General features: G+C 37.8%; 1 protein-coding gene across 1 annotated transcript in view; it reads left to right on the top strand.

Annotated features, from left to right (window-relative positions):
• The first annotated feature begins 2,478 nt into the window (after nucleotides 1–2,478).
• Nucleotides 2,479–17,355, top strand: part of TET2 (tet methylcytosine dioxygenase 2) — a 38,651-nt gene continuing 23,774 nt past the window's right edge. The window contains exons 1-6 of the mRNA XM_036764118.1: nucleotides 2,479–5,962; nucleotides 7,810–7,900; nucleotides 9,336–9,429; nucleotides 10,603–10,811; nucleotides 13,658–13,808; nucleotides 16,861–16,950. Of these exons, the coding sequence (XP_036620013.1) occupies nucleotides 2,518–5,962; nucleotides 7,810–7,900; nucleotides 9,336–9,429; nucleotides 10,603–10,811; nucleotides 13,658–13,808; nucleotides 16,861–16,950 (4,080 nt within the window). The 5' untranslated portion in view covers nucleotides 2,479–2,517. The remainder of the gene's footprint in view (nucleotides 5,963–7,809; nucleotides 7,901–9,335; nucleotides 9,430–10,602; nucleotides 10,812–13,657; nucleotides 13,809–16,860; nucleotides 16,951–17,355) is intronic.

Below are 17,355 nucleotides of genomic sequence, written 5' to 3'. Positions count from 1 at the left end.
ATTCAAGCAATAGCTTTTAGTTCATTAGGATTATAAATCCTCAAACTGCTGTTTTAAGTAGAATTACTTCTCTTAAATGGAATGTGGGCCTTTGCAATGTAGCACTTTAATGTAGTGAAAATCATTTTAATAAGCAGATATTTTAGTTCATATAAGAGGAAATTTTTTGAGTCTCTGTATTTAAAGAAATACAGATTATGTATAAAACATGGAACTTTTCTGTTTTTAAAATACTGGATATTCCCCAATTGATAAATGGTCAAAGGATATGAACAGGCAGTTTTCAGAGGTAGAAATTAAAGCTATCTATAGTCATATAAAAAGTGCTCTAAATCACTAGTGATTAGAGAGATGCAAATCAAAACAACTCTTAGGTACCGCATCACACCTGTCAGATTGGCTCACATGACAAAACAAAAAAATGGTAAATGCTGGAGAAAATGTGGGAAAATTGGAACACAAAATACCAGATAAATAGCAATTTTTTAAAACCAGGTTTAATAATTATTTAATGTTCCAAAAATAGGAAAAATGAACAGGTCAAACATTGGGGTTTCTAGCTCTTGTAGTTACAATGCCTCTACAAAAAGCAATAGGTGAGAGACAGCCAAGACTTTGGTTTGTTATATGTATAATATACAGTGAATAATGGCTCTAAATAGAACCCAAGATGATGATGTCAGGTGGCTGAGGAGTGGTTTGGGAGGGACAGGGAGGGAGAAGGGGCAGAAGTGGAGAAAGGAATGAAAGGGAAAGTTAAAGAGAGGCATCATTTTCTTGCTTTGAATCAGCAAGCTTACTTGATGTAATCCTCTAAGTCAGAGTGCTGGCACACTAACAAAATGGCACTCTAAGTCCTTAGCCTGGAAACTAAGATTCTTGTATGAGTTTCCCATCTTCCCTTGGGAAAATGAACACAAGAGTTCATATGAGTAGTTGGTAAGAGGAAAATGCTTGCATGAACAACAAAAAAATGGGATTAATATTCATTGACAGATTTATCTCTATAAAAAGAATCCCTATGTTGATGAGCTAAATTAGTTTTGAAATTACCACCACACTGAAGAATGTCTATCAAAATAAATTTTGTGACCTTTATTTCTTCTTATGTACATGTTAAATTTGTTAATCTCTTTGAGAATTCAGTTTGTGATTATTTAATGCATGTAATAGTGAATAGTTGTGCTAAATTTTAATTCTTCGTATTCAGAAAAAGTCTATCTTTGAGAAAACAAACATATGTATTATGTATACGTGTATGGGGGGGGGTACAAAATTGACCAATGAATTTCTGTTGATGTCTTTTACTCAGAAGGTGTAGTCCTTCTCTAAGATTCCTCTTACCAAGGTAGCTTAGAGTCTTTAAATTGTGGAAGATTTTCCTGAATCTGAGGCAGTCGCTGCATTAGCAAGGCAATAAACATTGTTATTACAGTCGCCTTTCTTGGAAATGGGTTTTTCCCCAAAATTATGCTTTGTAAGCTAAAACGACAGACTGAAGTTTCCCTACACAAATATGAAGTAAAAGGTGGGGGGTACCATAAACAAACAAATCTCCCCTTTCTTCTGCCTCTTTTTTCTGTGGCTTAGTTTCTCTACCCAATAATAGTAATGATTTTGCTAGAGCATTTTGTGGTCAAAGAAATAAAACACATCATTTTATATAATTTCTTTTCATAGATCTCAAAACCAAAATGTTTTGAGAATTAGGAGAAAAAATTTGGAGAAAATATCAGGGCATAAGGGACATGGTGCTGACTTAAAAGGGGAAGAAGGCAAAAATCAATACAAAAGAAATAAGTAGAGGAAATAACAAACCTGAAAACATGTTTATAGGTTTATAACCTTAAATAGAAATGATTAAACCACCTAGTTAAAGGAAAGAGTGACAATGCATGAGAAAGAAATAACTGGGCACCGAATGTACAAACGATACTCCATTATTCAGGGACATTATGCAAACTTTGGTTTATCTAGTCCCGATGTTTCTTATTTCCCTCCTTTTCCTCAACCTCCTAAACTCTGAATTACTCATTAACACCTCTACCATTAACAGTTGCTAAGGTGAACAAAGACAAAAGAAGTGACTCTATTTTGTTGTTGCTGCTACTCGTTAATGTTTCTGACATTAGTGGGGCCATAATCTGAAGCTACGGATGGATACTATAAACATTTACTGCATTGCTTGTATTGAATATCTTCGTGCCCTCCACCCCATTACTACGAATAACTAAGAATTGATTGCAATAGATTAAAGGGAAGATAGAGGAAATCCATTCATGAATAGCTGTTGGTAGGTTGTAAGGTTCAATAGGTTTGGTAACTTATACAGAGAAAATAGAAGTACAGATTATACCACTGCATATAAAAAGTATCATTATTATTCTGTAAAACTAATTATTAGTATTTAGTATACATTAATAAATTTAAATGACATTTATTTTTCTTTCCCTTCCTGTTTTCTCTTTTAAGATACCTTTAGAGGGCAGCCTTGTGGATGGCCCCGAAGCAAGCCAGATGGAACAGGATAGAACCAACCATGTTGAGGGCAACAGACTGAGTCCATTCCTGATACCACCGCCTTCTCACATTTGCCAGCCAGAGTCATTGGCAGTGAAGCTACAGAATGGCAGTCCATTAACAGAGAGGCCTCACCCAGAAGTAAATGGTGAAAATAAGTGGCTATCATTCAAGAACAATTATGGAATGCCCCCTACGAAGGGAAGCCAGAATAATTGTGTCAGCCCAGACTTCATACATGAAGATAGAGAGTATCCCAAGTGTATGCAAAATGGGGGAATAAAACGTACTTCTAGTGAGCCTTCCCTCTCTGGATTCCATCAGAACAAGAAAGTGAAACAAGATCAAGATGTCAATGGGGAAAGAGATGACTTCAGGGGAAATCAAGAAGTAAATAGTCAAGGTGAAAGCAGCAGTCAACCAAATGTCTCCAATTCATGTAACAAGGTGCCTGTGAACTTCACAGTTCAGGAAGAAGCAGCCTCAGATTTTCCCTGCTCCACAAGGCGTAATTGCAGCGGGTCCGAAAACCCAGAATTCAAAAATCAAAATGAGCAGGAGAGGAAAAATGTTAGTTACTCAAACAAGAACGTTGTATTATATCTTAAAAACAAGGCAGTGCCAATGCCTAATGGTGCTACAGTTTCTGCCTCTTCTATGGAAAACACACATGGTCAACTCCTGGAAAAAACACTGTCTCCCTATTATCCAGATCGTGTTTCCATTGCAATGCAGAAAACCACATCTCACATTAATGCCATTAATAGTCAGGCTACTAATGAGTTGTCCTATGAGGTCACTCATTCATCCCATACCTCAGGGCAGATCAACTCCCCACAGACCTCAAACTCTGAGCTGCCTCAAGTGCCAGCTACAGTGGTGCCTGAGGTCTGCAACGCTGATAACTCCAGTATACCAGCTACAATGCCAGGTAGTTACCCCCTTCAGAAGCCAGAACAACAGGTGCAGCAACAGAAATCCATTTTTGAGATATGTCCCTCTCCGGTAGAGAATAGTAACCACCAAGGAACCACAGAGCTGGTACCTGGTGAAGAATTCTGTCTAGGTTCCAGAAACAACCTGCAAATTTCTGGTGGCACCTCTGATGGATATTCAAAGCAAACTAAAATGAGCGGAGTTTACTTGAAGCAAAACTCTGTGTTTGCTAAGGATTCTTTCATTGCTACTACACCTCCATCACCACCCCAATCATCTCCTCTTCCTTTTCTTCTTCCTCTTCCTCCTCCTCCAGTTCCTCAACCTCCCTCAGAAGTGGAAAGCACTCTGCATGATGAGGTGACAGAAAAGCCCCATCACTACCCTAGCCAAAGTGAAGAAAATCTTCTAAGGGAAATGAAGAATGAGGGGCTGTCAGGCGGCCCTATGTCCCAGAGTCCTGACCTATCCACATGTGCTACCAAATCTTTGATGTTTCCAGAGAAGCCTCAGAATAACTGTGTCCACAGAAATGAAATTCCAGCTTCCATGATGGCATCGACAGTTCCTTCATGCTCTGAGGAAAGAAAGCCAATATCTGAACAGATCAACCAGCGACCAGAAGCCATTAGAAGTGGTAGAGATCTCCAGCAACACTACCAGAAGCTGATTGGACAAAAAGACCAAGAAATAACAAGTAAAAATGAGAGGAAGGAGGCAAAAGACCAAGTACTACAAACTCAGTCATATGTGAAACCGGGTTGGATTGAGCTGACTTCCTCTCACTTTCATCAAGGAGAATCTCACCCAAAGTCTAAGGAGGAATTACTGAGGATGATGCTTCAGTATCAGTCCAATAAAGTCGATCAGATGACCTCAAAACAATATACCAGGGGCCACAGCATATCCAAAGGAACCCCAGGGCAAACTCATATCCAGAAAATGGTGCAACAGGAACAGATGCCCCAGATGTACCAAATGGAGAGTGCCCAAGTGCAGTCTCAGGCCCCAATGGACCAGTTCCAAAAGCCTTCACCCCAAATGCCCCTTCCCAAGATGGAACCCCCACTTCAGGCCCATATGCAGGCACACTGCATGCCAAAATTTCCTTTTCAGGCAAGACCAGATCACCAAGCTGAGAAACCATTATGCCCACTCCTGAAGCAGCCGCACTTGAACCCTCAGGCTGCAGAGACTGAGCCATTCTTACCCTCTCACCTCTTGCAGCCTTCGCTGCAGAAACAGGCAGCTCAAGGACAATTGCCTCCGAACACATCCCGCACTCTAAACCATCAGCAGCAAAAACTCCAAGGGAAGAATAAAGAACCAGGGGCGCAGACTTTTTCTCATTCACAGGGCAGCAATGAACAACAGAGAGAAAGGCCCTCCTTTGGCCAGATGAAAAGGGAGGAATGCCTTCATTCTGAAAGTCAGTATAGCAAGGCAAATGAGTTCCTGTCTCATAACACACATGTGGGGCTAGAGCAGGGACACAATATCAATAGAAGAAACTCTTCTTATGGCCAGATGTTGAAATCAAACATAAACAACATGCAGCTTTCATGCCAAAACAATGTACACTTGGCTTCGGAGAGGAAGGACAATGCAATCAGTTCTGAATTCTTCATAGGAAACAAAACACAGGACTTGCATCAGATGCAATACTTTCCAAATAATGCAACTTCAAAGCCAGGTGTGTCTCATGGGTGCTTTCAAGAACAGAGACGTAACATGCAACAAGCATCGACCCATCAACGGTTACCACCCCAACTGCCACAGGGATATCACAGTAAGAACCAAGACTTGCCTAGCAAGCGAGTGACCCAGGACCTTCAGCAAAGGTACTCTTTGCCTCACCAGACGACTGCCCCACCTGTAACAGAACAGAAAGCAAGTCACATGCAATCACCTCCACAAAAGGACTTCCAAAAGCATGCTGCCCTTCGGTGGCACCTCCTGCAAAGGCAAGAGCAGCAACAAGCCCAGCAAGCCAAGGCTGAGGCTTGCCACAGACAGATGCTCAAGCCAATTAAGGTGGAAGCTGAAGCTAAGCCAAATGCCTGTATGCGCTCCTTGGCAGGACCGCCAGAGAACAAAGCATGGAAGAAGGCTGCAAAGCAAGAAGTTCAGCACTTGGGGTGTGATCAGACACAACAAAAGAGCATCATTGAGACCATGGAACAGCAGCTGAAACAGATTCAGGTTAAGTCCCTGTTTGATCACAAGGCCCTTACTATCAAGTCACAAAAGCATGTGAAAGTGGAAATGGCAGGGCCAGTCACTGTGTTAACTAGAAATACCAGTGCTTCAGAACTTAATGGGCATGCCCCAACATCAGAGCAGCAAGCAGCTTCTTCCTCTGAAAAAACACCCACAAAAAGAACAGCTGGTTCTGTTCTCAATCATTTTTTAGAGTCACCTTCCAAGTTGCTAGATACACCTATAAAAAATTTATTGGATACACCTGTCAAGACCCAATATGATTTCCCATCATGCAGTTGTGTAGGTAAGTGCCAGAAATGAAACCGAAACACATGGTGTTCATCCAGAATTAGCAAATTTGCCTTCAGATGTGAGATTGTCTTTTTTTTTTTAAACCAAGTCTACTGGCAGTTTGTAGAGGATCATAAAAATCTGAAGCTTACATTTTTGTCCTCTCAATTAAAGATGCTAGTGCTGTACGTGAAGAACATCAGGGCTATACTAATTTTTTTTTCCAGAACAGTTGTGCATGTTCATTTATTTTATGTTCAAAGCCTTTTAAAAATATATGTGTTTCTGTTTGGGATTATTCAGTTTGTTTAGCCCATTGCATCCCATATCCTTGTGAGGGAGACTATGAAAAGAAATCTAATGAAATGAGAAGATAGTATCTTAGAAAAGTTCACTTAGGAGTTTTGTTTTTAAATCAATGTTGAATTTGGTCCTATTAGCATTTTTTTAAATTGCACTTTTTATTTAGAAGGAAACAAATCTCTACTCTGCTAATGAATTGTGAAAAATTCTAACATAAACTTTGGAAGAGTCTTTTCTAGGTATTTATGACCCAAATGTGTCCCCCTGCCAATGAATCTTTTTCACTATTCTTCCCATTTTATCTTTAAAATATTCATTTGATAACCCAGTTGGTATCTTTTTTTTAAGATTTTTTTTGGTAAAATTCAGGTTCTTTATACATACTAGATATGTAGGGAGGCCTTTGTGTCTTTGAGTATAGGATCTATGGTTGGGAAAGAAAGAGAACCAAATCCCAAATGCCCCCCCTTTGCTGATATTAAAAGGCATGCTATTTGAAAGACTAATTAAGAAATGGCATATTGGGTAAGACTGATGGTCCACCCAGACCAATGTTCTCTTTCTGACAATGGTACCAAAAGACATTTTGTAAGGAGGATAGGCTAAATGAAGACTAAGTCTGCCTGTTTTTCTCTGTGTGGTCAATGCTAACTAGCATACATACCTCACAGAAGTCTTTTATAGTTAGTTGATGCTAGATAAATTATAGCCTAGGGTCCTTCATTCTCTTCTCTTATCCTCCCACCCCCACAATCTCCAAAGCATACATATATACATATATATAACTATATATGTATATATATTATACATGTGTATATACATACACACACACACACACACATACACACATACATATATTGTTGTTGAGAGCAAAGGGACAAATTGGCTATTACATCTATTTGGGCTATTGCTCCAGTTTTTTGCTTTGTTTTATTTTTCCTGCAAATCATTCCACGCTAAAGTAGGAGAGTCTTAACAATGAGGTTGAGTTGTCTTCTTAATTTAAAAAGATTTCTTGAATAATTTAAGGAAATAAACAGTCTAACTTTAAGGTTGTGGCAAAGCACAAAGGAGGAAGGGAGGTTCTTAGAGAATACAATTAACTGCATCCTTGATGAAAAATTTTGTTAATGTGTAATAGTCCAAGTGATAGACAATTCTCACTAGCTTTTAAAATAACTTTTTTTTTCATTTAAAACCGGAGGTTGTTGTTGCTGTGACATATAATATGTTCTAATTCCCAATGCAATTTTCCTAATTCAGTTGTACTTACTTGATCCCTCTACCCCCCGAAAAAGGGTCAGTGTTTTTCCTCCCCTTCTTCGAAATTCACATTTAAATATACTTTTTATACAGCTGCCCTCCTTACTAATCATTTGGCACAATTTCTGGTAGGAGATCAGTCAACTAATTTGCTCATCCTGTAAATTTTTTTTTTCTATATAACAAGTCACATTTAGGGCCCTTAATGTGCAGTTGGGGATAAGCTTTGTGAATGTAGCCTTTATACTTAGTATAATTGAGGTCTAAAATAATAATCTTCTATTATTTCAACAGAGCAAATTATTGAAAAAGATGAAGGTCCTTTTTATACCCATCTAGGAGCAGGTCCTAATGTGGCAGCTATTAGAGAAATCATGGAAGAAAGGTAATTAACGCAAAGGCACAGGGCAGATTAACGTTTATCCTTTTGTGTATGTCAGAATTTTTCCAGCCTTCACATACAAAGAAGTAAACAATTGTAAATCAAGTAATTACTGGTAGGCTTAGCTACTCCAGTGTTGCCAACATTACACACTGTGCTATTCACCAGAGAGTCACAATATTTGACAGGACTAATAGTCTGCTGGCTGGCACAGGCTGCCCACTTTGAGGTGGATGCCAGAAAACCCAGGCAAGAACAAGAATTAGCGAACCTGTGAGGCATAGGAGTGTTGGCAGGGGCTGCAAAGACAGACCCAGATCTGGCTTCCCCCTGCTGATGATAAAACATGAAAGAGGAAAAAGAGAAAATGTGGATGGAGAAGTGAAATGGAGACAAATTTACCTTCAGTTGCCAATTAGCAACTTCCTAAGAAAGTTGCCCTTTATGAACAAAGAGGAAAATGTGATACATGGAATATGACAGAGATTCTGTTTATAACAGCGCTTCCTTAGCTGTTAGTTTGGCATGCGGAATGATTTCCTACAATCTACAATAGCTCTATCTGTGAGTAGCCAGCCATTGTGAGAGTGATCCATGAACGCAGATGGTCCTATGGCCTCCATGTCATAGGCATCAATGAGGGTGGTTGAGTCCCTGCATGATTCTACACCCAGGATGCCTTTTCTTTGTTAATATTTTATCTAATCATTAAAATACATTATGATGCCTCAGACAGAGAAGAAATGCTTAGCTTGAGTCCTACCTCATTCCTAAGCCATTCCTGCTAGTGAGTTAGGCACTTAAATGAATCCAAACGCACTAATGATCCATCCCCTAGTGGTCTGCCAGTAATAGTATGTCTTGCTAAGTGCCTGACTCATTAGCAGGGAATGCCCTAGGCATAAGGGAGAAACAGAACCCACTGTTTAAGGTTCTTTGCTTCCAAAATGCATGCCTAAGAGTTTATCTGTGTACTAAACTAGACCCTCAAAGGAAAGCAATGGAAATAAAGGCACTGTGACCTCCAAAATCTTTTATGAATTCCGTAAAACTTCAAAATGACTACATTGAGTAGTGAATGAAAATTAAGTCCATGGTTCAGATGGCTCCATTTAGCAAAATAAAAGGAAGCCTCATGGCTTGAGAAATTTTGTATCAGAATAAGGTTTCAATGGCTATCGCCTGATTGGCACTGTTTCCAAAATGGTCTTTTATAACTTGTCAATATATTCTTCTATTGAGAGAAACAGATTGAAACAACGTATTCTTACCCACTTTCAATGGCTCAGACCTGATTTTTAAAAGTAAATGGTAGAGTCCTTTCAAAAGTGTGTTGGTCATAGAATTGGATGTGCTTTTGTTGACCACATTACCAAGTCCTTCTGCTGATTGCATGTGTGTGTGGTTTTGTGTTTTGTGTTTGTTTTTGTTTTCTAAGGTTTGGACAGAAGGGTAAAGCTATTAGGATTGAAAGAGTCATCTATACTGGTAAAGAAGGCAAGAGTTCTCAGGGATGCCCTATTGCCAAATGGGTAAGTAAAGTAAGACAAAGTATCAGAGTACTTTGATTAATCTCACCTTAGGTAGCCAGTTGCCCAGTATGTGTGTGTGTGTATATGATATGTGTGTGTGTGTATATATATATATATGATACGTGTGTGTATGTATATACATGTATATGTACATGTATACATGCATGTATATTATATATATAGCGCCTGAGTTTTTAAAATTAAATTTTATTTTCTTTCACTTAACAAGCATTTATTTTCTCTCCCTCCCACATTTCCCCTTCCTCAATTAAATAATAAAAATAAAACAAAATCCTTGTAACAAATCTGTATAATTAGGCAAACAAATTCCCACTTTGTCCCTGTCCAAAATTATGTCTCATTCTGCATTTTAAATCCATCACCAAGGTCAGCTCTTCAAGGGACTGTTTTTAATTTTTCTTTATATATCCTCCAGAGCTTATCCTAATGCCTCACATTTAGTAAACTTAAATTCTTGTTGGTTGATTGGAAAACAAATATGAGCTGGTTAGCAATTGGAGCTTAATAGAACTTTATAAAAGTAGGAGAAAAGGTACCTGCTGATGACTGCTCAGAGCTTTAGTCCTTCTGAGAATATCAGCCCGTAGTGGTGTCAATATAATGATAATAGCATTAGCAAAATGCCTTACAAATGTTATCTCATTTTATCTTCACAACTACCCTAGGTGTTAGGTGCTATTGTTATCCATTTACAGATGAGACAGAGATTAAGTGACTTCCCTAAAGTCACACAGCCAACAATTGTCTGAGGCCAGACTTGAACTCAGATTTTCCTGACTCCAAGTCCTGTGCTCTATCTAGTGGGCCATTTAACCTTTCATTTAACAAAGAAGGCAAATTTCCCTGTCACCCCATAGGGGGATACACTGAAGCTAGCATTTACTAACAATTACCTGATACATTGAGCTAAGCAATGAAGAATTGGGTGTCCCTCAATTTCTTCTTGTTCATAGATAAAGGTGAAAGGCCCTGATCTTATACATCAAAAGCAAAGAAAGAATGCCAGGGCTGATGAGCATAGTTCCAATTTTTCAACATATCTGAACATGTGACTGCTTTTATAAGCTACAAGTAACAATTTATTTTCTTTTGTTTTGTCTGTTGGGTTGGTGGTGTCTCTTTGTGTTTGGGATGAAACTGTGGTCTATGCAGGTAGTTCGTAGAAGTTCCAATGAAGAAAAGCTACTGTGTTTGGTGCGGGAGCGAGCTGGCCATACCTGTGAGGCAGCTGTGATTGTGATCCTCATCCTGGTGTGGGAGGGAATCCCACTCACCCTTGCCGACAGATTATACTCTGAACTCACTGAAACGCTAAGGAAATATGGCACTCTCACCAATCGACGGTGTGCACTAAACGAAGAGTAAGTGAAACGATTGCATTCTTCACTTGTTTCATTGAAATACCACCAGAAATCTAGAAGTTCTGTTGGAATGGCTCTTGTCCTAAGTGAATTAGTTGGAAGGCTTAATTATTACTGGGGAATCATGAGACTTGAGCCCTAGTTCCTGCTCTGTCTTAATGGTGAGTTAATAGGGCCCCCATGTCTACATTTTGTAATATGAGAATTGAAACACTAAGGCATACTGAATGAAAATGATTTGAGATGATTCAAGTCCTTGCTAGCCTTTACCAAAAAAGGTACTAATTATTTATATTTGAATAGGGATTATAAAAAATATATCTAGGAATTAAGTGAAGGTGATTGGAAACCAAGAGCCACAGTGTATTTTTTCTGTGTTCCATGACTCTCGTGTGACCTAGCATGTGAGTCACCCCAACAATAAATCTTACTAAGACTTCTATAAACAGAGGGCAATCTGCCTGTGATTTTAGAGAGGTACATTTGTTGGTGAAGTGTATTAATATATATAGGGCAGCTAAGTGCAACAGTGGATAGAGTACCAGGCCTGGAGTCAGGAAAACTCCTCTTCCTGAGTTCAAATCTGGCCTCAGAAACTTACTAGCTGTGTGATCCTGAGCAAGCCACTTAACCCTGTTTGCTTCACTTTCCTCAGCTGTAAAATGAGCTCGAATAGGAAATGGCAAATAGCTCCAATATCTTTGCCAAGAAAACCCCAAATGGAGTCATGGAGAGTCAAACACAATTGAAATAATAAACATTTATATATATATATATATATATATATATATATATATATATATATATATATATATATATATATGTATATATATGCAAAATATAGTAACCCACAGTGATGATTTGGAGCTCTAAAGTCTGAGAAGAATTATGCCTTTTAAAAAGTGATGATTTCAAAAACTGGATGGATAGGGAATAAATATTACAGTTACTCACAGCTGGCCTGACACAACTTTGATCAAAGTGGTTGCTATTAGACAGCCATAATAATTGAAATATTCTTCTGACCCTATGATTAAGGATCTTCAGGGTCATTATTCTGGCCCTAAACTTATTTATAGAAAAAAAATACCTTCTATGTATGCTCAATTATCTGAGTGTTTATTCTTTCTATCTCATCCATGCTTATGGAAAAAAGTATCATAGGGTCATAGAACATAGAAGAAACTGCAAAAGCCACCTAGCTTAACCCCTTCAGTTTACATATAAGCACACATAGGTTAATTAGCAGGATTTAATTGACTTACACAAGCTCACACAGACAGTAAACTTCAGAAGTAGGATTTGAACACAGGTCCAGTAACCACTGATTCAGTGATCATCTCCTCCCCCGACCACTTCTATAAAACTTTTGGTATAGTAAAATGAACCCTCACTCCAGACTTGTGCTCAGAGCAGAAGTCATTTTCATTTCACCTCATGAGAAACTTGTGTCGTTATTCCAATCACTATTAAAGAGGACGTATATCATGAAATTCAGTCATAAGGCTCTGACAAGTGTGTATTTCATTTATGTTCAGTTCCACAATCATTAAATTTTTCCCCTCTTTTCTTCTTCTTGTATCTTCTCCTTTTCCCAAACTGTATGAAATAGATTGCTAGGTTTACATATCTCCATGTCAATGAAGCCTTTCCTAATCCCTCCAGTTGCTAGTGTCCCTTCAGATTACTTTTTATTTACTTAAAATATACATTTTATATATATTTATGTTTGTACCTGTTGTCTTTCCCTATGGAATGGAAGGTCTTTAAGGGCAGGGATGGCTTCATTTTTGTTTTTGCATCTCTAGTATCAAGCACAGGTGAGAATGGAGGTGGGGGTGAAGTGGGAAATCTGGCGATGGAGGTGGGGTTGGAGAATACCTTCATTTGGTGCCTCAGTGCCTTCATTTTGAATGGTGATCTCTCCGTCTAAACCCCAGCAATGAATTACAATTGCTCTAAAGTGACTTTTTTGACCTAATGAACTTGCAAAAACCAAAGTTATTTATCATATTTTATATTTAAATGACAATGTAATAATTTAAAATAAGGATATATGTATACACATACATACATATATATTCTTATTCAAAATTTATCATATTTTTACAACACCAAAATCTATCCCAGTATCTCTCCACTTCCCCCTTCCAACAGATCCATCTCATATAACAAATAATATTTTTGAAGACAACACAAACATCTGAAAATATGTATGCAATAAAATGCACTTGCGGATCACCTATCTCTACAAAGTGGTGGGGTGGATATCTTTTCATAATTCTTCTTCAGAGTCATTCATATATTCTTATGACAGAAGTCAAAATTGAGGTTTTCTGCCCAAAACAGAGGTTAATACCACATCTGGGACTGCTAAGATTTAAATGATCAAAGCTTAATCAGGCATTGCCACTGAATTTATCGATACCCTGTGCCGTACATTGCATACTTAATATTCCATTTCCCAGAAAAGTCCTCTGGGAGCACCCATCATTTGGAAATTTGAAAATTGGTTCCAGTTCTTTTCTCCAATAAAAACCAACTGCTTCCTCCAACAAACAAGTTTCCCCAATTTCTGTTTTGTGACTAGACTGTGTCAGCCATGTATTCAGTTTGGATGACTTGGGGTGGCATGTTTGCCATTACAGTGGCCTCCAGTGCCATAAATGCTTTTCTATCATAGGGGTTAAACTAGAGCTCATCTTATTTTTATACCCCACTTTGCACTACCTGTGATACAATGTTAGTGAGGCTTATATGTGTGACACAAAAGACACTTGACATCTGAAGGAGACAGTATATCTAACTATACAACCAGCAACATTAGAGCTTCTCTGATTCTTCAGACGAACCTGTGCCTGTCAGGGGCTGGATCCAGAAACCTGTGGTGCCTCATTTTCTTTTGGCTGCTCATGGAGTATGTATTACAATGGATGTAAGTTTGCCAGAAGCAAGATCCCAAGGAAATTTAAGCTGCTTGGGGATGATCCAAAAGAGGTTAGTTTTCCATTTTGAGCTGTTAACTTCCTTCTGTCTAACGTTTTTCATCTTTTGTAGAGTCACGAGACCTATTCTTTTAGGAACTCATGAATATATAAGAGCTTACAAGACTGAGAGCCAGAAGGAGACCTTAGAGACCATTCAGCTCAATCACCCAGTTTTATGAACGAAAGAACTGAAGCCTGGTCAGGAGTAGTAACTTAGTTAAAGTTATGCAGGTAGTAAATCACTGACCTTCTACTCAAGCCTGGGTCCTTTCATTCTGAGTACCTTCGGATTTCTATTACACCACACTAGAGGTAGTGGATGAACAGAAAGTCAGCTAAATCATGTGTATGAAATGTAGAATGTGGGAGTTGTTTACAGTTGTCCTGAATTGATATTTAAGTGTGAATGAAGAAACAGTGCCCTGTAGTAGTTATGGGAAGAGTACTGGACCTGCACTCAAAGAAGATGTGGGTTTGAGTCCTGCCTCTGATACTTACTACCTGTATGACCTTGGACTAACCACTTAACCTTCATAAGCCTCAGTTTCCTCATAATGCAAAAGTAGTGGCTCAGATTCTATGACCTGCTGGGTCTTTCCTAGTTCTAAATCCATGATACTGTAAAGAAATGAACTTAGTGACTTAGGTTTGAATCCTGATTCTTCCACTCAGTCGACTAGCCTTTATTAAGCACTTACTATATGCCAGACACTGTGCTAAGCACTGGGAATATGAAGAAAGGTAAACTAACAATCTCTACTCTCGTCTATATGACCTATAAAATGTGGGTGATTATAGCTGTTCTCACCAGCCCCACAGAATGGATGTAGGGACCCAGCGAGCTAGTGTAGATGAGATCTCCATAAACTGTAAAGCACCATATGAATGTAGGGAGATGGTGGTGATTCTTATATTGGAAGTATATCACCCTCATAGCAATGGATAGGCAAAACATATTATGCCCCCTTATACTTTATCTTGATGTGAAATCCCAGTGTTTTTGAGGACTGTCAAGATAATATTTAAGTTAAATGAGAATATGATGCTCTCTACAATTCTAATCTTACAGAAATGTGGAGGCCTTCTTTTAGGCTGTCCAATTTGAAAAAAGCCAGATTTTCTATTCTTATTTAGATTGTGGATTGTGGGGTTTTAGTTTGTTTTCGTTTTGTTTTTTTTTGCTGAATAACATCATGAAAATGTGCTCTTGGGTTTTAACAAAAATGTTTATTGCTAAGCTAGTGCAATTATGATATTACTACCAAATTAACTTGGTAATTAATTTATCAAAATTTTGTTATTTACAACTTTTTCCTTAAGAAAGGTTTCTTTGTCAAAGTACAGTGAGTTCTCTTCCCTCTCCCCCATTTGTTTTTAATGACTTTTGGGCATCATGTGGCCTACAGGCTATCAGTTGGACAATATAATCAATCATTGCTTGATTGAAAATCTTCATATGTTTTGCGTTTCAGCTATGACCTCTCTCTTCCAGGAACCCAGAGCAAATATGAAAACATTTCACGTTGCTAAGTGAATTTGAATTGTAGTCAGTATATACATACAAACTGAATTAGTAATAATATTGATACTCTAATGACTTTTGAAAACTGAATCTTATTCTGTTTGTGGCTCTAATCACTTGCTAATGAAGAGTAGGAAAATAAAAGTGTAAGTATTCATGGATTAGTAATATAAAGGTTCCCTAAAGGACATTCACATTGCTTCCATTTTAAAACAACATTACCTAAATGCACAAAATGTCCTTTTTAGTACATAGAAGTCACAGTGATTTCATGGACCAAATGAACAGTGGCAGTTTTTTGTGATGACAAACAGTTTTATTTTACCCACTAAAAAGTAATTTCACATCCCTTCTATAAATTCTTATCTCCCAGAACAGGGATTCACATACACCAAATGGAAAGGGTGACCAGTAATCTCTTCACTGTGAATAGATAGGAGGACATAGTTTCGATTCTGAGCAAAATTACAGCGAATTACAGACGATGCAAATCTGACTCACCATCTAAAATAGGATCGATGGAGACTATACTAGGCTGCCACTCTTTTTACAGTTGATTCTGGGTTTATCTCATATTTGATAATGTATTTCTTGTTAAAATTAGAATTCTAAACATGAGGCAAGAATAGAGCAACCTAATATTGTGAGATAATTTTACGTATCCATAAATGTAAGATAATATGGTAGAGTAGAAAGACAGCCTCTTGAGTCAGAAGGTCCTAGGTTCAAATCCTATCCATAATACGTACTGGTTGAGTGACCTGGGTGAATAAATTAACTTCTTAGTGTCCCTAGATGACTCTCTAAAGCTAGAAGTTACCCAAAAGTTGCTGATCTGCTTTGGTAGAGGGAGATTCCTCATCAAGGACCTGCCTGCATTGTTGGAATGATTAACCTAGACCAAAACCAAAAACAAATAAACAACAATAACAAAAACCCAATACAATTCACTTGGAAAGCTTGTTGTTCTCCTTCAACTGAAAATGTAAATGGACATTTCTTATTTATATTAAATAGACTCCAAGTCTTGCTTCAAGGATTTTATCCATATTGGAGAATTTGTTATTTTTTATTGATGCATGAAACTCATTTTGACTTACCAAAAAAATGTTTGTAAGCACTCTGAAACATGAAGCTTATAAATAGTTATCATAAGCCCATGGTGGCTTTTCAGTGAATTTGTGTGCTAATGGGAAAGTGAGAGAACAGTGACACTTTTTTTTCTTTCCAAATATGAGTTGTATTTCTGTGGTATCAGATATGTTATGAAAAATGGAAATCAATCCAACAGACATCTCTAAAGATCTGGATGTTTGGTAGGAAATGGATAAAACAGCTAGATGACTGGTCTCAGTTCACTTTGCATTCAAATATTATAGTGACATGCAAGAATATCCTATATTTTAAAGGGTAAGATTGCATAAGCAAGGGAATTAATTTTGATTTGCAGCAAAGATGTAAGCAATTCAAAGCTAATTGCCTTCATATGGAGAAAAAGTAAAAATATAGATTAATTTATATATTATCTAATTTTATACAGGAAGAGAAATTGGAATCCCATTTGCAAAATTTATCTACTCTGATGGCACCTACATATAAGAAACTTGCACCTGATGCATATAATAACCAGGTAGGTTTAAAATAATTGGTGATATCACTAGAATAATGTACTTCTTATTTTGTGATTTATTTATTTTCTTTGCTTAAAAAGGTGGGTTTTTCCCCCAATACCTGTTATAATGTGCTTTCCTGTGTACAAAAAAATTAGGGACTCACATCCAGAAGGCAAGGGATGGGAGAGGGGAGGGGGCAGGGAAATGGGGAAAGTTTCTGCTATTTTTCCATTGTGATGATGAGTTTCCTATTGTTGAGTTCTTTCATCTTTTTCATCAGTCTATTGTATTATTTTTCCAACTGGTTTCTTTGAAACTTTGGTATTTAACACAAGCTTCTGTGCTTTCCTTAATGATTAACATTGCTTATATCTACAGCCGCACCCCTTATTTTATACGTGTATTATAAATATAAAAGTGAA

This window comes from Trichosurus vulpecula, chromosome 6 (assembly GCF_011100635.1).
Source record: "Trichosurus vulpecula isolate mTriVul1 chromosome 6, mTriVul1.pri, whole genome shotgun sequence".
Lineage (NCBI taxonomy): Eukaryota > Metazoa > Chordata > Mammalia > Diprotodontia > Phalangeridae > Trichosurus > Trichosurus vulpecula.
Note: the sequence above shows the minus strand (reverse complement) of the source record. Positions and strands in the feature narration are given on the sequence as shown.